The 19695-nt window shown below is 35.7% G+C and overlaps 1 protein-coding gene across 1 annotated transcript in view; it reads right to left on the bottom strand.

Moving 5' to 3' along the window:
- Positions 1–8318: 8318 nt before the first annotated feature.
- The window catches only part of ACADL (acyl-CoA dehydrogenase long chain), a 39011-nt gene continuing 27634 nt past the window's right edge, over positions 8319–19695 (bottom strand). Inside the window, exons 9-11 of the mRNA XM_030853038.3 lie at positions 16858–16985; positions 14711–14797; positions 8319–9613 (exon numbers count right to left, since the gene is read on the bottom strand). Of these exons, the coding sequence (XP_030708898.1) occupies positions 9520–9613; positions 14711–14797; positions 16858–16985 (309 nt within the window). The 3' untranslated portion in view covers positions 8319–9519. The remainder of the gene's footprint in view (positions 9614–14710; positions 14798–16857; positions 16986–19695) is intronic.

Here is a 19695-nt window from a genome sequence, read left to right as displayed (position 1 = left end):
CCCCAGTTGCCGTAAGCCAATTAAGGCATTCCATTTCCTTTCGCACAATCATTCGTTCAGAGATGGGCATGGGACTAACTAACGAACCCCATGAGAGTGAATTTCAGCTCTTATGCCCAAAATACTGGGCAGGAGTGCATTCTGTCACTCTAGATATGAATAAGAAAGTCCATCCCATCACCGTCAGAGAACCCAGTTTTAAAATTAGCCCTACACTCTAAATGACAGAACACAAAGATGAAAATAAACTGGTAAAGTGGGTCTTTAGTGAAAAGCTAAGCTGTGCAGTCAACCAGCTTTGAGTCTGCCCTATCTCTGAGTTTCTAGTTTTGTGAGCCCTTTCATCAATTTTTAAAGCCAAATTTGATTTAGGTTTTCTGTTTCTTACACCAGAAAACATTCTATCTATATACTTTTCTACTGTAAAATGGAACATAACTTCTCTTGGGATATAGTAATATAAACTTCTGGTGAGTTTAAATTTAAGAAAAAGACTGAATAAGAAATACAGTTTTTAGTAATCAAAATAATTTCAAGAGGAATTTCATGAAACAGAATGTAAAATAAACAAATAAATTTGGTAATAGCTTGAAATTAGAAAAATCCAACTAAAATAAACTAGGGATCTTTGAGAAAATGGCTGATTTCAACTCTAGGGCAGAAATTGTATACAATGGGTATGGAAATTTTTGTTGTGCCAGAGACCAAGGACACTATCATAAAAAAAAGGCATCATGTTGAAATGATTCAGGATTACATGACGTCTGGCATTTGTTTTACAATAATCCATGAGAGTAGAGGGTATATAGGGATATAGATGACTAAAGATTAGTCATGAATTGATTATCGTCAAAGCTCGGTGATGTATACGTTGTGGTTCATTATACAATCCTCTGTACTTTTGTGTATGTTTGACATTTTTCATAATAAAAAGGAAAAAAATATAAAAACTTGAAGAGATTCTTATTGGCCTAAGATGAAACTATCTATGTACCCAAAAGAATAATGACTGTAATAATTAAAATGTATCAACATCTCCAAAATCCATGAGTTCTTATTTATACTAAAAAATCACTACCATCAGAAGTTCTTAGGGCACCTATGCATTACTCTAAAAATTGATAAAAGGAAAAAAAATCAAGAATTTAGTCTGCCTTTTATTTATAAATTCTATGTCAGCGTGTGGCAGTCATGTAGGTGCAACACCCAGATCTCCCTTCAGGAAACGACTTGCCTCCAGCTGTTAGTACCTTTAGGATTCACATTAGCTTTTGAGCCAAGGCCATCCCCTCCCCAGGCAGTCCTTGGACAATGACTGAGCAGCGCAGAACCAGGGACTAACCATTTCTGCCAAATGTGGGACTCCTCTAATGGGCAGCCTTTACTCCAGATCTCCTCCTTGGATTGGACAAGATTTTGTCACATCTGCTTCATGGCCTAAGACTCCTTTATTTATCTCTGCCCAATATGACTTCCTTCCCTGTCCATCTTTGATAGATGTTACCTCTCAACAAACCTCTTGCACTTCTGTGTCTTCTTCTGATTCCCAGAGTACCCAGTTATTCAAAAATTTGATGATTGTTCTTTTTCATGAAAGTTGATAAATGCAAAAAGGAGTTAGAAAATTAGAAAGTCATCCTTTACAACTTCTAATTAAATAATAGATCTTGTAAATAACTATCAATGGATGTTAAAACCATTAGGTAAAATGTTGATAGGGAATTTTACAAAGATATAAGACTAATACTGTCTGAATCTACTGATCAATCTCAGTGTGTCTAAAAGTGAGACAACTAGATATTATGTCTCATGGTGTGATGCAATAGAATATTCACAGCACTGCATATTAAGTTTTCAGGGCAAAAAATATTGAGCCTGAGTGTAATCAAGCCTCTAGCATTAACTATCAGTTTACAGGTAACATAGGGAATAGAGGATTAAATTAGAAATCACCATGAGAAATCAGTCAGATCAATAATGCTGGACATTCTATAAAATAAATGACCAGGTTTTTTCCAACAAATCAATGGCATGGAGGAAAAAGAAAGTAATAATCCCCAACTCATATTATGAGGTCAGCATTACCAGGATAACAAAACCAGGCAGAGACAGTGCAAGAAAAGAAAATTACAGGCAAATATCTCTTATGAAGATAGATGCAAAAATTCCCAATAAACTATATCAAATGGAACCAAGTAATATGTAAAAATTAGGACACATGATGACCAAGTGGGGTTTATCCCAGGAATGCAAGGTTGGATCAATATTCAAAATGCAATCAATGTAATTCACTAAATTAATAATCCAAAGAAAAAACCCACATGATCATATTGATTGATGTAGAAAATATTTGACAGAATTCAATATCAATTAATGATAAAAACTCTCATCAAATTAGGAACAGAATGGAATCTCTTCAATCTAATCTAATCTTCTACTAAAAATCTACTTTAAAGAAATCATTTTTAATGTGAAAGCCTGAATATTTTCCTTCTAAGATCAGAAACAAACAAGCATGTCCATTCTTATCATTCCTATGCAACACTGTAGTGGAAGTCCTAGTAAGTACAATAAGAGAGAAAGAAAGAGAGAAAGAGAGGAAGGAAGGAAGGAAGGAAGGAAGGAAGGAAGAAAGAAAGAAAGAAAGAAAGAAAGAAAGAGAAAGATAGAAAGAAAGAAAGGAAGAAAGGGAGGAAGGAAAGAAGGAAGGAAGAGAAAAAGAAAGAAAGAAAGAAAGAAAGAAAGAAAGAAAGAAAGGAAGGAAGGAAGGAAGGAAGGAAGAAAGGAAGGAAGGGAAAGAAAGAAAGGAAGGAAGAAAGAAAGAAAGGAAGGAAGAGAGAGAAGGAGGGAGGGAGGAAGGAAGTAAACAAGGAAGGGAGGAAGGAAGAAAGGAAGGAAGGAAAGAAGGAAAAAAGAAATGAAGGGTATACAGGTTAAAAAGAAATAAAACTGTCCGTATTCATGGATGACATTATTGTCTATGTAGAAAATCCCAAGGAATCTACAAAAAAACTCCTAGAATTTATAAGTGAGTTTAGTAGGCAATAGGACTCAAGGAGGTCAACAAAGAACAGTAAATTATATGGACAATAAACAATTGTAAACCAGAATTAAGCATTAATACAATTTGCAGTAGCTGCCCCCCCCAAAATGAAACACTTAATTATAAATATAACAAAACACATATAGGATCTCTATGTTGAAGACTACAAAATACTGAAGAAATAAACCAAAGATCTAAATAAACAGACATTCCCATTCCAGGATTGGAAGACTCGGCATAGCAAAAATAGCAATTCTCTCCAAATTTATAGATTTACTGCAATTCCAATCAAAACCCAGCAGGATTTTCTTTTTCTTTTTGTAGATATAGATAAGTTGATTTTAAAACTTGCATGGAAAGCTAAAGAAATCAGAATGGCCAAAACAATTTTGAAAAAGAATAAAGTTAGAGGAATCCCATTATCTGATTTTAAAACTTTCTATAAAGCTACTGTCACTAAGATAAAGAGGAAGATACACAATGAAACAGAAATGAGTCCAGAAGTAGATCCACACAATATGGTCAATTGATTTTTGACAAAAGTACAAAGGCAATTCAATGCAAAAAGATACTCTTTTCAACAAATACTATAAGAAGAATTAGACATCTATACATCTATATGCAAAATAGAAAAAAATGCACCTTGACATAAATCTCACCCCTAAAAAAATTACTAAATGGAACACAGAGCTAAGTGAACAACACAAAATATAAGATTCCTAAAAGAAAACAGGAGAAAAACTTTATGATTTGAGTTTGAGCCAAGAGTTCCTAGATATACCAAAAATGTACTCCATAAAAGAAAAAATTGATAAATCAAAATTCATCAAAATTAAAAACTTTTGCTCTGTGAAACCCACTGTTACAAGAATGAAGGAACTAGCTACAGATAGGGAGAAAATATTTACAAATCACATATCTGAGAAAGGACTTGTATCTCTAGGGGAACAGCCAGAGCCTGACGACCTTGCATATTTCCACACAGGCCACATAGGCAAGGCTTGGACAGCGGCTGAATCTTGACAGAATGACAGAATGCCTTGTGACCCTCCTGGAACAGAAGAGCATGGGAGACCCACGAGGTGCTGCTACAATGCTATTTCTCACTGGCTTCCCTATCTACCCAGGGGGCTGTCATTAGGCAGTTTCCCATTGTTTTCAGGTTCTGGTGGGGTATGAGGCTTTCTGCCTCACCATCCTTAAGGCAAATCTGCAGCTATAAAACTGATTAGCAGTATCATAGAATGGAATCCTCAGCAGGAGTAGCCCATCATTCTCGTTGCAGTCATCTGGCCTCTTTTGTTTGTGTCATCCTGTGCAAAGGCCACAGAGGGCTGGCACCTTTGGCTACTCATCTTTGCACTCCTTATGTAAGCAAAAAACTGAGTTTATAAAGGCCTCATTGTTTCTTTACTGGCTGAATCTGTCAGCCTGAATACGCCTTGTGCTCGACAGTTTGAAATATATAAAGAACTCTCAAAACTCAATATTAAGAAAACAAGCAACCCACCTAAAAATAGGCAAAAGATCTGAACAGATAATTTACCAAAGACGATATGTGAAGGGCAAATAATCACATGAGAAGCTGTTCAATATCATTAGACATTAGGGAAATGCAAATTAAAACTGCAATGAGGTACCACTACATATCCATTAGAATGGCTAAAATAAAAAAACACAAGTGCTAGAGAAGATGCAGAACAGTTGGAACTCATATTGCTGGTGGGAAGGCAAAATGGCACAGGAATTCTGGAAAGACAGCTTGACAGTTTCTTGTAAAGTTAAACATACATTTACCTTTATGACTGCAAAATTCCTTGCCTGGGTATTTAATCTCAGCAATCAAAATGTCCTTAAGCAGGTGAATGAATAAACTGTGGTACACCCATACACTGGACTCTATTTAGCACTGAAAAAGGAATGAGCTATTAATTCACACAACATGAATGAAACTTAAATGCATTTTGCTAAGAGAAAGCTGTTCTTAAAAGGTTACATACTATATGATTCCAGTTATGTGAGTTCCAAAATGATAAAAATATAATAACAGAGAACATATCAGTAGTTGCCAGTGGTTAGAGAAGCAGAAATAATGTGACTATAAAGGGCATGAGGTAGTTTTGGGGGTTAATGAAACTGTTCTGTATCCTGATTGTGGTGGTTGCGCTAATCTATATATGTGCTAAAATTCAGAGTACTAAAAAAGGCAATTTTATCATATGTATATATACCTAAAACAAGCAAATTTGCTGTATGTTCATTAAAAAAATAAAATTTAAAAGAAAGGGAGAAGGAAAAAGAGAGAAGGGAAGACTGTTATAAAAGATATAAAAGACAATACCAAAAAATGCAATTTGTGGACCTTGCTTAGATCCTGATTTGAACAAACCAACTACAAAAAGCATTCTTGACGCAACTGAGAAAACTTTACTGTTAATTTGGAACTATATTTTAAATTTAAGTTTTAAAATTATGATAATGGCCTTATGGTTACAAAAAAAAAAACTTCATCAGTTAGATATATCAGTTAGATACATATTCTGAAATATATATATGAAATAGGATCATGTTTGGGATTTGCTTCAAAATTATTGAGAAAAGGGGCTTCCCTGGTGGCGCAGTGGTTGAGAGTCCACCTGCCCATGCAGGGGACACGGGTTCATGCCCCGGTCCGGGAAGACCCCACAAGCCGCGGAGCAGCTGGGCCTGTGAGCCATGGCCGCTGAGCCTGTGCGTCCGGAGCCTGTGCTCCGCAACGGGAGAGGCCACAACAGTGAGAGGCCTGCGTACCACAAAAAAAAAAAAAAAAAAAAAAATTATTGAGAAAAAAACGTGAGGGAGATCACTGGCAAATGTTGAAGCTAGAGGCTCATTACAGTATCTTCATTACTTTTGAGTGTGTTTGAATTTTTCTGTAATTTTTTAAAAAGTTTCTCATGGGGCTTCCCTGGTGGTACAGTGGTTGAGAATCTGCCTGCTAATGCAGGGGACACGGGTTTGAGCCCAGGTCTGGGAGGATCCCACATGCCGTGGAGCAACTAGGCCTGTGAGCCACAACCACTGAGCCTGCGCGTCTGGAGCCTGTGCTCCACCACAAGAGAGGCCGCGATAGTGAGAGGCCCGCGCACTGCGATGAAGAGTGGCTCCCGCTTGCCACAACTAGAGAAAGCCCTCGCACAGAAATGAAGACCCAGCACAGCAAAAATAAGTAAATTAATTAATGAACTCCTAGCCCCAACATCTAAAAAAAAAAAAAACAAAGTTTCTCATGATAATGAGATTTCAAAAATAGCGTAAAACTCCCTTTCAACATTTATTATAAAGCAGTAGACATGATAGGCCTACAGTTGGCTTCTATCTCAATGTCAAATCTTTCCAATGACTCCAAATAAATAAATGCTGTGTGTGCCAAAAATAATACTGACATATGAAAAAAGCCAGTCTCCTAGAAATCTTATACCTTGAGCAATAAACTACTAAAGTTACTAGATTAGTAAAGATTTGCAGTTAGATTTTTAAAACAGCAAATCAAAACAGCTTCTTCTATATATTGTCATTTTCAATGACAACATCAAAGAAATAAAGGGCAAAAATAATTTTAAGGCAATAATTATGATTCTAAAAATCTCAGCCAAAATCCAAAATTACTCAGGTTTTTGATTCTCATTAATTATTTACACAGTATGGCTTTCTTGCTGTGTTGGTCCAGTCTGTTCCTTTGAGCATTATTATTATTTATCATTTCTTGAGCACTTAGCACTGCATGAGATACAGATGATAAATTCCTTCCCTAGGGGACAACTATCAAAGCCATACAAGCAAAACACGAAGATAAGCTATTTAAGAAATGAAAACTAAATAGAAGGTTAAGGAACACATTCTGAGTTCCCTGTTTTGCTTTTTGCTGTAAGCTCATGCTACAACACCTGCTTCTTTTGGGGGTGCAAAAGAAGACTGAATTTGCAAGATAAACAACTAGCTTAGAAGAGATAGAAAACAGATCTCAGGGATCATTCCAAGAAATATCGTACCTTAGAAATCCTTTCACTTTCTGATATAGAAAAATTACAAGAACCTATTCCTAGCTCTAGTGGACCGTAATAACTGTGCGTGTGTGTGAGTGTGATTAAGGGCTGCCCAGCAGACTTTCTGTTCTCTTTCTTTTGATAATACCACTCTCTGCTTCAGGAACTGCTTCCCCCAGTCTGTGTGCTCCTGATGAGACTGTCAATTATAGTGCACCTTTCCCCACCTTATAATGATATTGTGCTGAAGGATGTAGGTCTGGAGCAGCCCAAGGTCATTTTTACAGGCCCTATGATGAAATTTCTCTGCAGTGTGCATTAGGCCAATTTGCAAAGAAAAGTAGAAATAAACAGATATAGTGTAAGTGCTGACAGTCCTGAACCTCAATGAGGCCCTTGAGACATGAGTTCCTACAGTTCTTTAGAGTGTATGAGCTGCTCTACAATTCATTTTGGCTAGCACACTCAAAGTTTTTGCCTAGGATGGTCTGAATTGGGTTTCTTTGTCATTTGCACCTGAAAGAATCCTGAGAAGTTAAATAATTTGCCCAAGGTCCAATGGCTGCTAAATGGTAGAGTCATCATTCAAACCTAGGTTTGTCCACCTCTACGTAGCAGGCATTTCCTACTATGTTACTTTACTGTTTATGCTACAGATGTTTAATTCCTAAAATCTAGTTTCCTGTAAGCCTGGGAAAGGGGCTGGGGCTGGGGCTGGAGCGGTTGGTCTAATTCTCTATTGTTTCCTGGTAGTAGGAGTGAGGTGAAAGTGGCAAATACAGTAATATCTAATAAGAATTTATTTTAACCAATTTTGCGTGGTATTTACTGAGCAAGGACTCAAGTTGGCAATCATACAAACTTCAACTCAAGAGCAAATTGAAGGTATATAAGACTAGGATAGAATGGTATCAAAGTATTTTCTCTACTCTCTGCTCTACCCAGTTGTAAAGACTGCATTAAAAAACCATGCTTAGGGGCTTCCCTGGTGGCGCAGTGGTTGAGAGTCTGCCTGCTGATGCAGGGGACATGGGTTCGTGCCCCGGTCTGGGAAGATTCCACATGCCGCGGAGCGGCTGGGCCCGTGAGCCATGGCCCCTGAGCCTGCGCGTCCAGAGCCTGTGCTCCGCAACGGGAGAGGCCACAACAGTGAGAGGCCCGCATACCGCAAAAAAAAAAAAAAAACAATGCTTAATACCCACAACACCAAATAAAATGTTTAGGTTCTTTAAGTTAAACAAGAATACACCTATTTATTTCCATTTAAAAACTACTTTATTCACTGTCTCAGCAATATATGCAAAGAAAAACAAGTACTAAAATGATGCTGGCAGTTTACAAATCAATGGCTTATTTTTTGATAATAGTCTCAAACCGAACGTCATTTCCTCACTTTCCTACTTTAAATGCTTACTTTATTTCCTTTACTGCCTTTATCATTATTTGAAATTATTTTATTTACTTGCTTCTTACCTTATTTATTACAACTTATTTATTCACTTATTAGCAGGGATCTTGCCAATTTTTTAAATCATATTTCTCAACATATTTTTAACAGCCTGGCTTATAGGTGACACAAAGTGTAAATCTGTTAAATTAATTAAAAAATTACACTGCTCCAAAATAAAAGTCACTGTTTTGATACCTATAAATACACCAATATCTTGAAACTAAAGGATGATGGATTATTCTGTGTTCTCCTAGAAATTAAACTGGGATGGAAATCTGTTGAAAGCCCAGGGGTCAGTGGTTGAGGCAACCAGTGGCATTCTCTAGTGGGGATTTGCTTCGCTGAGTCTAGTGATTCTAAGGCTATAAGGTAGGAAGGCTTCCTGCTTCAACCAGAGCAGCTCTTCACACAACAGGATTTCACAAGGACTTGGCATAAGCTTTGGCTTGAAGAAAGTGTTTCATTACTTAAAAACAGAGGTTTAGGATAGGGTGGTAGAAACCACTGTTTGGGGGAATTTGGACTAAGAGATAGCTAAACATATTTTGCATTGTAAATTATATTTATTTTTCCTTTTTAAAGTCAATGTGCTGTAAATATTATTAATCCCATTTTTATAGTATAATAACAAAATTATTTCTGCCTCAATTTTAAAGATCTAAGTGACTATGCTCTTAGAATTTTAAGGATAAATGAAACATTAAGGCTTCTAGAATCAGAAAATCTTTGCCTTTTAGCTATAGAAAAAATGAAAAGTTAAACCTTTTAATTGGAAAGGTTTAGGATCCTACCAACCTTTATAATAGAAAACTTTAGGATATTTCGATTCAAAGATTTCTCCTCCCACTGTGTTAATCTTGTATTTGTATTTGATTTCTTTCTCTGTAGAAAGAACATATAAAAACATGTTTAGTGTTCCCTCCCTTTCCAGGTTGTATTTTATCTTGAGTAGATTTAAAACCAGATTAGTTGTAATAGGATTCCAGGATGTGGGCAGATGTCTACTTGTCACTGACGATCTCTCTTGCAATTAGCTCCTTCATTATTTCATTGGTACCACCATAGATTGGCTGAACTCGGGCATCCACATAAGCTCTGGATAAATAAGAAGAAGATTGAATGAATAAACAAAAGATATTAGAAATTATAAATTTTGTCTTACCAGGTAACTATTAATTGCTTTAAAGTGTTCATTTAATGAAATCCAAACAATAAAAGTTCTTTGTAAATTACTTTTTTTTCTGTATGGCATCCACCCTAGATTGGTATAATTATAAAATTCTATTAAGATATTGATCATTTGTATAGTTTTGTTTTAGCCTGCTTGAAGAGATTACAAATTCAAAATAACATTTCTAAGTATGTTTCTTTTGATTTAATTTTGTAAAATTCAGCACATATAATAACATTCCAAAAAGGGCAATTGTAAATTTAGAAATGGATGGAATGTCTTAATATCTTGTTACCTTTAATGTTTCCCCCCAAAAGCTGAAATCTACTGGTTTTATAAAAAGCAAAAGAGAAAAGAAAGTACATATTTTCTAACATCCTTTAGATTCCCATCACTACTGCTGCCATCGGCAGTATAAACTGATGCTTCAGAAAATATTACTTCACAAAGTTAACAAGTAACTTATTTTTTGGAAATGATTAACAGTCACTCCAGTAATGTATGAGGTTGAAATACTGAGTGGCTGAGTATACTGCCATAAAAAAACAAGAAGGAATTCACTTTTGGTAATGATGACAGCAACCATAACACTATATAGTTGGTTTTACCTTTTCTCATGTCATTTTATCCTCTCAGCTCTGGAATTAGGGAGGATAAATATTATTATTGTTTTGCAGGTAAAGGAACTGAGATGCTGAAAAGTTAATACATATACTAATTAATGGTTGCTATTTAATGGTCACATAACAGATCATTGGCAGCCTGGAATGAAAAGGTAGGTATCCTGCCACTTTGGCAAGTATCTTTTTTATTACATCTCAACATTTTCATTGGCCCAGAAATGTAAGATTAGTTACTGAGTTTTGGACTTTTCTAGTAGACAAATTCAAAGGCATTTTTTTCAAGCATTAAATTTTTTTTAATTTAATTTGAGACAAATTAAATGTGCAAGCTCTCTAGGAACATGACCAATTCTGAACTTTTCCTTGTCCACGTTCACCACGGAACCTTACAAACAGTGAGCGCTCAGTAAATATTTATTGATTTGACTTCTTGTATTACAAAGGAATTTTAGAGTCTCAATAGCTGCTTTCTTATGAAACTTGAAATCTAGAGACATATGTGTTTTCAAATATATTTTTTCTTTTGAACAGATTCCATTGTTGCCCACAAAATCTAGCACTTTCATTTAGAGGACTTACCTGGCGTTTCAGCCTACTTCAGCAATCTCAATGCTTTTAGACATTTTTGGATCAGGTTGGGCATATTTTTTTTCACATTAAAGAAGTTCCAATGGAGTAGGTAATGGACAGAGATCAGTAGCCCTTTTATAGGTTACTAATTAAATTCAGTCATCAACTAATATTAACAGAGAATGGCAGCAGAAGGAATGTTTAACCCCACAGTGATGAAGCTATCTCAGGCTGCTCTTCCTAACACTGCAGACAGGTCTTGAAATGGCAAAACTTAAGCCTCACTTGTCATAGGCCCAAGCCTAATGAGTAAGACTGAAGTAAACTCACATGCTTAAGACTGGTTATTTTTAAACAAACAGAAAACAAATAAATAAAACAAAACCAAAAAGCAAAAAGCACCTCTTTGATCTGTGAAACCAAGACTCAGCAACACACACATAGCTTAATTTTAGGATAAAAAAACACAATTAGAATGATTTTTTTTTCTATCTCATCAAAGTCTGTACACTTCATCCACATACTGCCTAATGTATCTAATTAGCTTTTTTGATATTATCCTACTACTTTCTCTCGTTATCTTATGAAAAGTTCCTTCCCTATGTCTTTGGGGAGAGAAATAGCAGTCTAGTTTAAAAATTCATACAGTCTTCAAACCAACAAGCTGGCCAAGGGCATTATTATTCCTGAAAGGAAATGTCAAGTCTCTCAAACTGAAACTAGGGATTTCAAATAAGCCATCAAGTTACAATTTTTGCTTGCTATTGACCTGATGGAATTGCCTCCGAGAAAACAGAGACCAAGACTTATGCTACGCTCTAATCTTGGACCATGTAGATGGTTGACTCCTCTTCACCTAACATGCCTTTCTTAGGAACCGAACCAAACTAGACAAGCACTGAGCCATGACATGTCTACATACCCTGCAGCAGTTATAATAGCACAGTTAAGTAGAAAAATATAAACACCCATTATTATTTCACTTTCTTAGCATTTTGAATATTGTCAATAAGGTGGATTAATATTATGAATAAAACATGAAAACACACAGGAAAAATTCCAGAGATGATTTAATTTGTGCTGGCATAACTCAGTGTTTACTTTGATTTCATGACTATACAAAGATAAAAAAAAATAAATCTGCTTTTGATTAAGGCCTGTTTGAAGTAGTTCTGGAAGGATATACCAAAATCCAAGTCCAAGGACTGATAAAGAAAAGGAAATCATTTAGCTACTTCATGCCTGCATTCTGAAGGAAGGAAAAACCCTACTTGTTGCTGAGTTTTTGTAAAAGGTTATAAATTATATACACCCTGTGATTAAAGCTTTCTGAGCTTCCCAGTGGCTACAGAAAATTAGTAAATTATACCTAACAGAAGCTCTATGCTGGAGCTTCTGGAGCTTCTGTATTTTTTTTTTTTTTTTTTGCAGTACGCGGGCCTCTCACCGCCGCGGCCTCTCCCGTCGCGGAGCACAGGCTCCGGACGCGCAGGCTCCGGACGCGCAGGCCCAGCGGCCATGGCTCACGGGCCCAGCCGCTCCGCGGCATGCGGGATCCTCCCGGACCGGGGCACGAACCCCTGTCCCCTGCATCGGCAGGCGGACTCCCAACCACTGCGCCACCAGGGAAGCCCCTGGAGCTTCTGTTTTTAATGTAACTTGAATAAATGTTTATTTTCCTCATTAAGGACTATAAGCAAATCAAATGTTTTCAATTATGCTTGCCAAAATGATAAATTTGAAAGTAAGTTTCAATACTAGTTTGATAATTTTTCTCTTTTAGATACTCTGTATTTAGATTAAAATTATAAGAAGTTTTTGGAAGCTCATAGCATTCTCATTCTCAGATTCAAAACTAAATTGGACTTCTCTCTATATAGCAAAAACTTCCCTGAGAAAATTTTATAAACTGAAAATATTTCCAAGTAAGAGGAAAAATATATCTTCTGCTATGAGGAGGAGAAATGCCATGGAGAGATTACTGAGGCAAAAGACTATAGGAAGAGGGAAAGAAGAAATTATGGAGATGGAGGAAGAAATATGGAAGAGGATGCTGCCTACTGACAAACTGGTACTGCTTCGAAATGATAACAAGAATATTCATATATAATACAATAAAAAGGCTATATTTATTTTAAAGTTGAAGGAAGTACAAATTCTACTTAGAAAAAAATAATACTTTTGATTTATTTTTAGAGCAAAATAGACAATAAAAATTTTAAGACATGACAACTCAGATCCTTTTTATATGCAGGTTAATTTTTCTATAATGTCTATTTTTTTTTTTTTTAGTTTTAAAAAAGTGATAATTTGAAAGAAGACATACAAACGACCAAAAGGTATATGAAAAAATGCTCAATGTCACTAATCACCAGGGAAATGCAAATCAAAACTACAATGAAATATCATCTCACACCTGTCAGGATGGCTATTAACAAACAAGCCTAAAGACAAGTGTTGTCGAGGATATGGAGAAACTGCAATACTGGCGCACTGTTAGAGGGAATGCAAAGTGGTGCATCTCAGCTGCTATGAAAAATAGTATGGAAATTCATCAGAAAATGAAATAAAACTACCATATGATCCAGAAATCCCACTTCTAGGTATTTATTTGAAATAATTGAAATCAAGACCTCCAAGTGATGCTAGCGCTCACATGTTCAATGCAATATTACTCACAACAGCCGAGATGTGGAAACAACCTGTATGTCCATGGACAGATGAATGGATAAAGAAACTGTAGTATAACATATAATGGAATACTGTTCAACCTTAAACAGAAGGAAATTCTGCAACATGTTACCACCTAGATGAACCTTGAGGACATTCTTCTAAGTGAAATAAAGCCAGTCACAGAAAGACAAATACTACATGATCCCACCTATATTAGGTATCGAAAATAGTCAAGTTCATAGACTCAAAGAGGAATGGTGGCTGCCAGGGGTTAAGGGAAGGGGGAAATGGGGAGTTACTAATCAATGGGCACAAAGTTTCAGTTAAGCAAGATGAATAAGTTCTAGAGACCTACTGTACAGCACTGTGCCTACAGTTAACAATACTGTATGGGACACTTAAAATTTTGTGAAGAGGGTAGATCTCATGTTAAGTGCTCTTACTACAGTAAAATGAAATAAAATAAAACAAAATAAAATGATTAATAGTCAATGTAAATTAAAGGAAGAATAGTAACCTATTTTTTATCCATTAGATTCACTTAAAGTTTAAAGGGCAATAACATTCATAGCTTAGGAGGAGAAGTCATCCTTAGACTTTGTTCATTTGAGTACGAGTTGCTTCAAACTGGAGGAAATGATCTGGAAATGCATTAAAATTTAAAATATGCATACTTTTGAACTAGCAGTACTACTTTTGGGACTTTGTCCTGTTGTAATCAAACACACATGTATCTAAGATAAATGTATGAAGGCGTTTATTGCGGCATTGTCACAGTAAAAAACTAGAAAAAACCTGAATACTTAACCATAATCAATTATAATAAAATATTATTCAACAATAAAAAAGGGATATTAATCCCTCTGTATAATGATTCAAGTAAAGCTTTAGTATGTTATATATTTATATTTATTTATATTTAGTATATTGTATAATGCAGTACATCTTCACTTTTTAAAAATATGACAAAATCCTAGTGGTGAGCTGATAACATGAAGCTGTTTCTACCTACTTGAACACACTCCATAGTCAGCTGAAAAATACAAAGATTTTGCACCTCCTTTCCCTTTGTACTCAATGGACAAAGGACAGTTAAAGAAATTTTCCTTTCTCTTCACACCACCCAGAAGAGTGTAACACAACAGGCATACTCACTTTGCAATTGGGTACTCCCACATGTATCCCCAGCCTCCATGCAGCTGCACGCAGTCATAAGCTACACTGTTCTGTAAATCAGATGCCCTAGATGACCAAAATAAAAAGCAGAAAAGGAACATTTGAAATGAGTTTTCATGAGATGTCTTACAATCAGGAAACAAATTATTTATGATTGTTTAAATGCTTACATTTATCAAACAATTAAAATTAGGCATATTAGCCAACCAGAGAAGATTGATATAAATTCCACGTGAAATAAATCTCAAGAGAATTTTCATATAACAAACACTTTCTTCATCAATTATACTTCTGGCTGGGTTTCTGTTAAGTCTAGAAACAAAATGTAGAAAGCTTAGACTATTTATTAGGTGTTGGCTACCTTAAGCCTGAAAAGAATATAGTAAAAACTTGAATTTGTTCTAATTTATGCAGATTCTCTATGTGATCTAAGTTAACTGAATAATTATACAGTCATCTATTTTCTTTTGCCTTGTGTAATATGTGTTTTTTTCTTCAAATGTGTCACTTCCTACCTAAAGGTTGCAATTCTGAATTTTAGTAACTGAAAAAAAATTTTTTTCAGAAATAAACTGAAAGTAAAAGTGAAAACCTAAGAGAGCAGACCTCTATTAAAGTACCTACTATCATATAGGAAACTTATTAAAGATTATTTGGGAATTATTATTCCTGAAGTATATGTATATTAACATGAGGTGCTTGAGAAATACCCTTTTCTGCTCTTATCACAACAATTTTAACTATTGTTAAAATCCATGAGATGGCTGGTAGGAACTTTATTCATCTTAACATAAAATACAAGTTAGTTCAAAATCTCTTCAACTTACTTTCAACAGTGGGAAATATAAGGAAAAGGTAAGCATAGACACATTTTCCTATAAAAACTAATTTTTAACTCAAGCCATAGGACAGGTCAGGATGTTCCTGAGAAATACAGTAACAATATGATGATTAACAGACAAGATTCAGGGGGCAATGATATTTGGAATTCTATACATTTTTGTATTTGGCGAGTATTTTAGTAAAATATTTGCTGGGTTAAAACTACTTGCTCCCTCTGCTCCAATATGAAACACCAGTATGTCTATAAACCTGGTGTTTTCAAAAAACAAAAAGGCCAACAGATATCCAAATATCTCTTTTACCAAAAATATCTAAAATATTTTTACTCTTTTTCCCACTAGTCAAAAAACTTGCTCTAAATGTAAATGCAAAATGTCTCCCACAAAAGTGCAAGTTTCTAGTAATTCCACATGACTTTTCAACCTGGCAACTTTATTATTTTGGAATCATTACATAAACCACTATTCTGCATATTTCCCCGTTCTACTTCTGACTGAACACAAGTTAATGAATAATGACAGGAATTTTTTCCAGGTTATTTTTGGGCTAATGAGATGTGAGAATGTTTGTTTTTAAAAGAGGAAACAAAATCCATTTCCAGAATTTGATTTAAACTATGTTCTTAAATCCTAAAATACACAAAAGCCTTATAGGGGTCTTTTTTCATTAACACATCTTTAATACCATTGCTAATCATCTTTAATACAAATGAAAGTCATTCTATACTACATTTTTTTTTCCTTTTGCTTAATAGAGCATGTACAACTTTTGATTGGACAGTCAAATCTTCAGAAATTTTTCTTAGATATGGAAAACATCTTAAATAGAAAAATCCTGCCCAATCTACTCATTTCACAGATATCAAAATGTTGGCCCAGAAATAATTTAATTTAATTGCAGTTATTTAATGAAAGAATTGGGACTCTATCTCAGGACTCTAAGTATTACTGTAATTTTGTGATCTCACTATACTGACATTCTTCAGATAATTTGAGATTAAACTACTATTTGAATGAACTAATCAGTCATCCTATTTTAGTCTCTTAATATTTTAGTTTCAATGGCAAGCTAAAAGTTAAAAACCAACTTGAGTAAGTTTTAGCACATTATAAATTTATATGTTTAATGGGGCCCTTCAGCATTTTTTAAAAAGGTGGTTCTTATTGCTAGTTTTCATTTACATAGCCTTCTTCCTTTAAGACCCTCAAGGCTGAGTGTCAAGTTGGAAGAATTCCATAACAATCTGTGCAAACACCACATTTTAATTACCATAGCACGCATACCAGTATTTCGCCATGGAAGCAGTGGCAGAGTCCAGACGTTTCGTTTCATGCAGCTGGAGACAGCTGTCCACAAAAGCTCTGGTTACACAAATGTGTGTTTTTAATTCTGCTAGCTTATGCTGCACTGTCTTGAGTTTAAAGGAAATGAAAGGAAAAGATGAGCATAGGAGAAGAGCATATTTTGAGTCATTTAGCATATCAAAAATTATACAGTAAAATATCTTTAGAGCAAAACAAAAGTGGAATTACTGTTTTTTTCCTCCAAAAAGAGGCATATGTTAACTAAACTGCTCAAATTAAAAACCCACTATATTTCATTGCTGAGAAAACTTGTACTAAAAGATAAGATGCAAAAGTAGATAAATAGATAAATAACATTTCATGTTTTAGGTTAAAAAATTTAGACCATCTAGGGAACTTTTCGAAAAACAGCATGACTTTAATGGGTGAACACCATCTTGAGGTACAGTCCTTTAGGTACAGCTGTTGAAAACACCTATTTTTGTCCAGAATCTAAATCCATGAAGAATTTTTCTCTATTAATGAAATTAAGTATACACATTTTCTGCTTTTTTGTCTGGGAGTAAAGTAATAAAATAACAAGCTGGAGGGACAACATCAAAAATATTTATTAGACATTATTATTTTATATTGCAAAGTATTTAATCTAGATCTGTAGAATTCAATGGGAGAATAACAGAATTAGAACACTCATGACATCAAAGTCCAGTACCCCCCAACCTCTTCCACCTTTCCCTGCCCTCTCTCTTATCTCTTTCAATAGCTTGCACAGTCTCTAACTTGAACTGAACGGTCTGGAATTGTCAGCGATAACATATACATATACCTCCTCCTGCTGGCCACAGACAACCAATAGCATTCTTGGAAATCATTCTATCTAGACCATCCTCAATTGTTCTTGATTGCTCTAACTTCAATCAAATTTTCTTGCATTCCTGACTCTTGGCTCTCACACCTTGAACTCTGAGTTTTCATGTGGTCTCTTTGGCACCAACTCTTGAACCACCTTCAGGAAACTGGCTTGAATTTGAAATACTACTGGCTTTCCACTTTGGGTAACCTCCAAAAATACACCCCGTTCTAGTTGATCTCAAGTTCAAGGCTCAGCTATGGTCAGCTGGCTCTATCTTCCTTGTGGAAATTCAGATAGGAACAGAGTTTTGATCATTCTGCTTGGAATTTATGAGTGAGACCTTCACTGTGGCTAATAAAAGGCATGGAAGTTAATGACAGTGGCACTAACTTGGTGGCACAGTGAAACTCAAACTAGAAATTATGAATGCACCCAACGTACACAATGGCAAGTCCAAAGCCATGATTGCATTCTCAAAAGAAGGCTTCCTGGACCAGATATTCAGAGGATGTTGACCTGCCTTTGCTACTTGTTACAGCAATCTCAAACCACAAAACCAAACCCTTAAAAGCATCATTGTAGTGGAGACAGTCTGGGTTCATACCATTTCTGGAAAAGAGTAGAAAAGGAGTATAATAAGACCCAGGACCAGGCAAGACCAGGGTGTTGTCAGCTGGAGAAGGAGCTCTGAGGGACAGACTCCTCATATGTGTATCAAAATAACTACTACGCTGATGGAAAACCCAAACTGACTGCCTTTCCCTTGGGCTTACTCCATCCTGTTCTAGAAATAGACAATGTGACTGGCATCTAATGATTCTAAAGCCAAGCAGTGGGGAGGCTGGCACCACACTTTTCCACCTCTTGTATCCTGGCCTCTAATTTAGAACATGCCACGTTTACCAAAACTTTCTTCCTCTCGCATACTTTCTCTTACTTTTTCTACCTCCCTTTCTATCCATTTCTATTTAATGAGGCCAAATCTCTAACCTTTAATCAGCACAGATTTTCCCACCCCCACCCCACACATCCAAGTGTAGTCACAGAAGAATCTGAAGATGTAACAGGAAATGAAAAAGCGGGGGAATACCCTTCCATATATTGAACACAGATGACTATATAGTCCATGAAAATCCCTGAAACTGAGGTCTTAGCTTACTCTTGGTGTAGGTCAATGACACTGCCCATGACACTTCATTTGGAACATACGGGGGAATCTGACAAGTCTCAAGATACTATTGCACACCGCCTCCCCACCCTGCGATGGCACACTTGAGAAATTACTATTTACAATATGAGAGATTCAAGATCTCTAAGCCCAATTATCTCATAAGAGAGGTGTTTCTATGGAAATGCTAGGAGCTTCTAGAAGCTGAAGTTAAATTTCAGACCAGAATGGGCTCATTTAGAAAATTCTTGCTTCAGTGCATTCAGGTCAACAGGTTTGACAGAATTAATGCCAGCAAGAGTGCATAAGTTACTCTCGGGGGGATAAGAGATAAAATAGTTACATACTCTTGGCATTGAGTTGGGTGTTACCAAACAGATTTAGTCTTTGCTCTTCACTGCAAACACTGCATCATGCTTTCAGAAACTGTTCTCTAATGAATGGTAGGTAATAATTGTACCACACATTATTAGCAGGTGCTTTTGGCGAACGATCAGCATGCTCACAGCAACATTTTTTAACATTCATTAATAGTCACTCATAGATAATACTGCAGCTAGCATTTTATTTATAAAAGTTTCCCTAAAGTTGCAAAGTGGATCAGATGGCATCTCTTTAAGAGGTCTGAATAACACAGTTCTTAGAATCATAGAATTATGGAATTGGAAGACCCCTTGGAGAAGTTATTGAGCCCAGTATTCCATTTAAACATCACCATTAGGTGTACTCTAATATATTACAACTCAAGTATAAACTACAACAACTTAGGTTTGCTACCTGATTTTATAGTTAATTA

This window comes from Globicephala melas, chromosome 7 (assembly GCF_963455315.2).
Source record: "Globicephala melas chromosome 7, mGloMel1.2, whole genome shotgun sequence".
NCBI lineage: Eukaryota > Metazoa > Chordata > Mammalia > Artiodactyla > Delphinidae > Globicephala > Globicephala melas.
The sequence above is the reverse complement of the archived record's forward strand: the minus strand, read 5'-3'. Positions and strand labels throughout refer to the sequence as shown.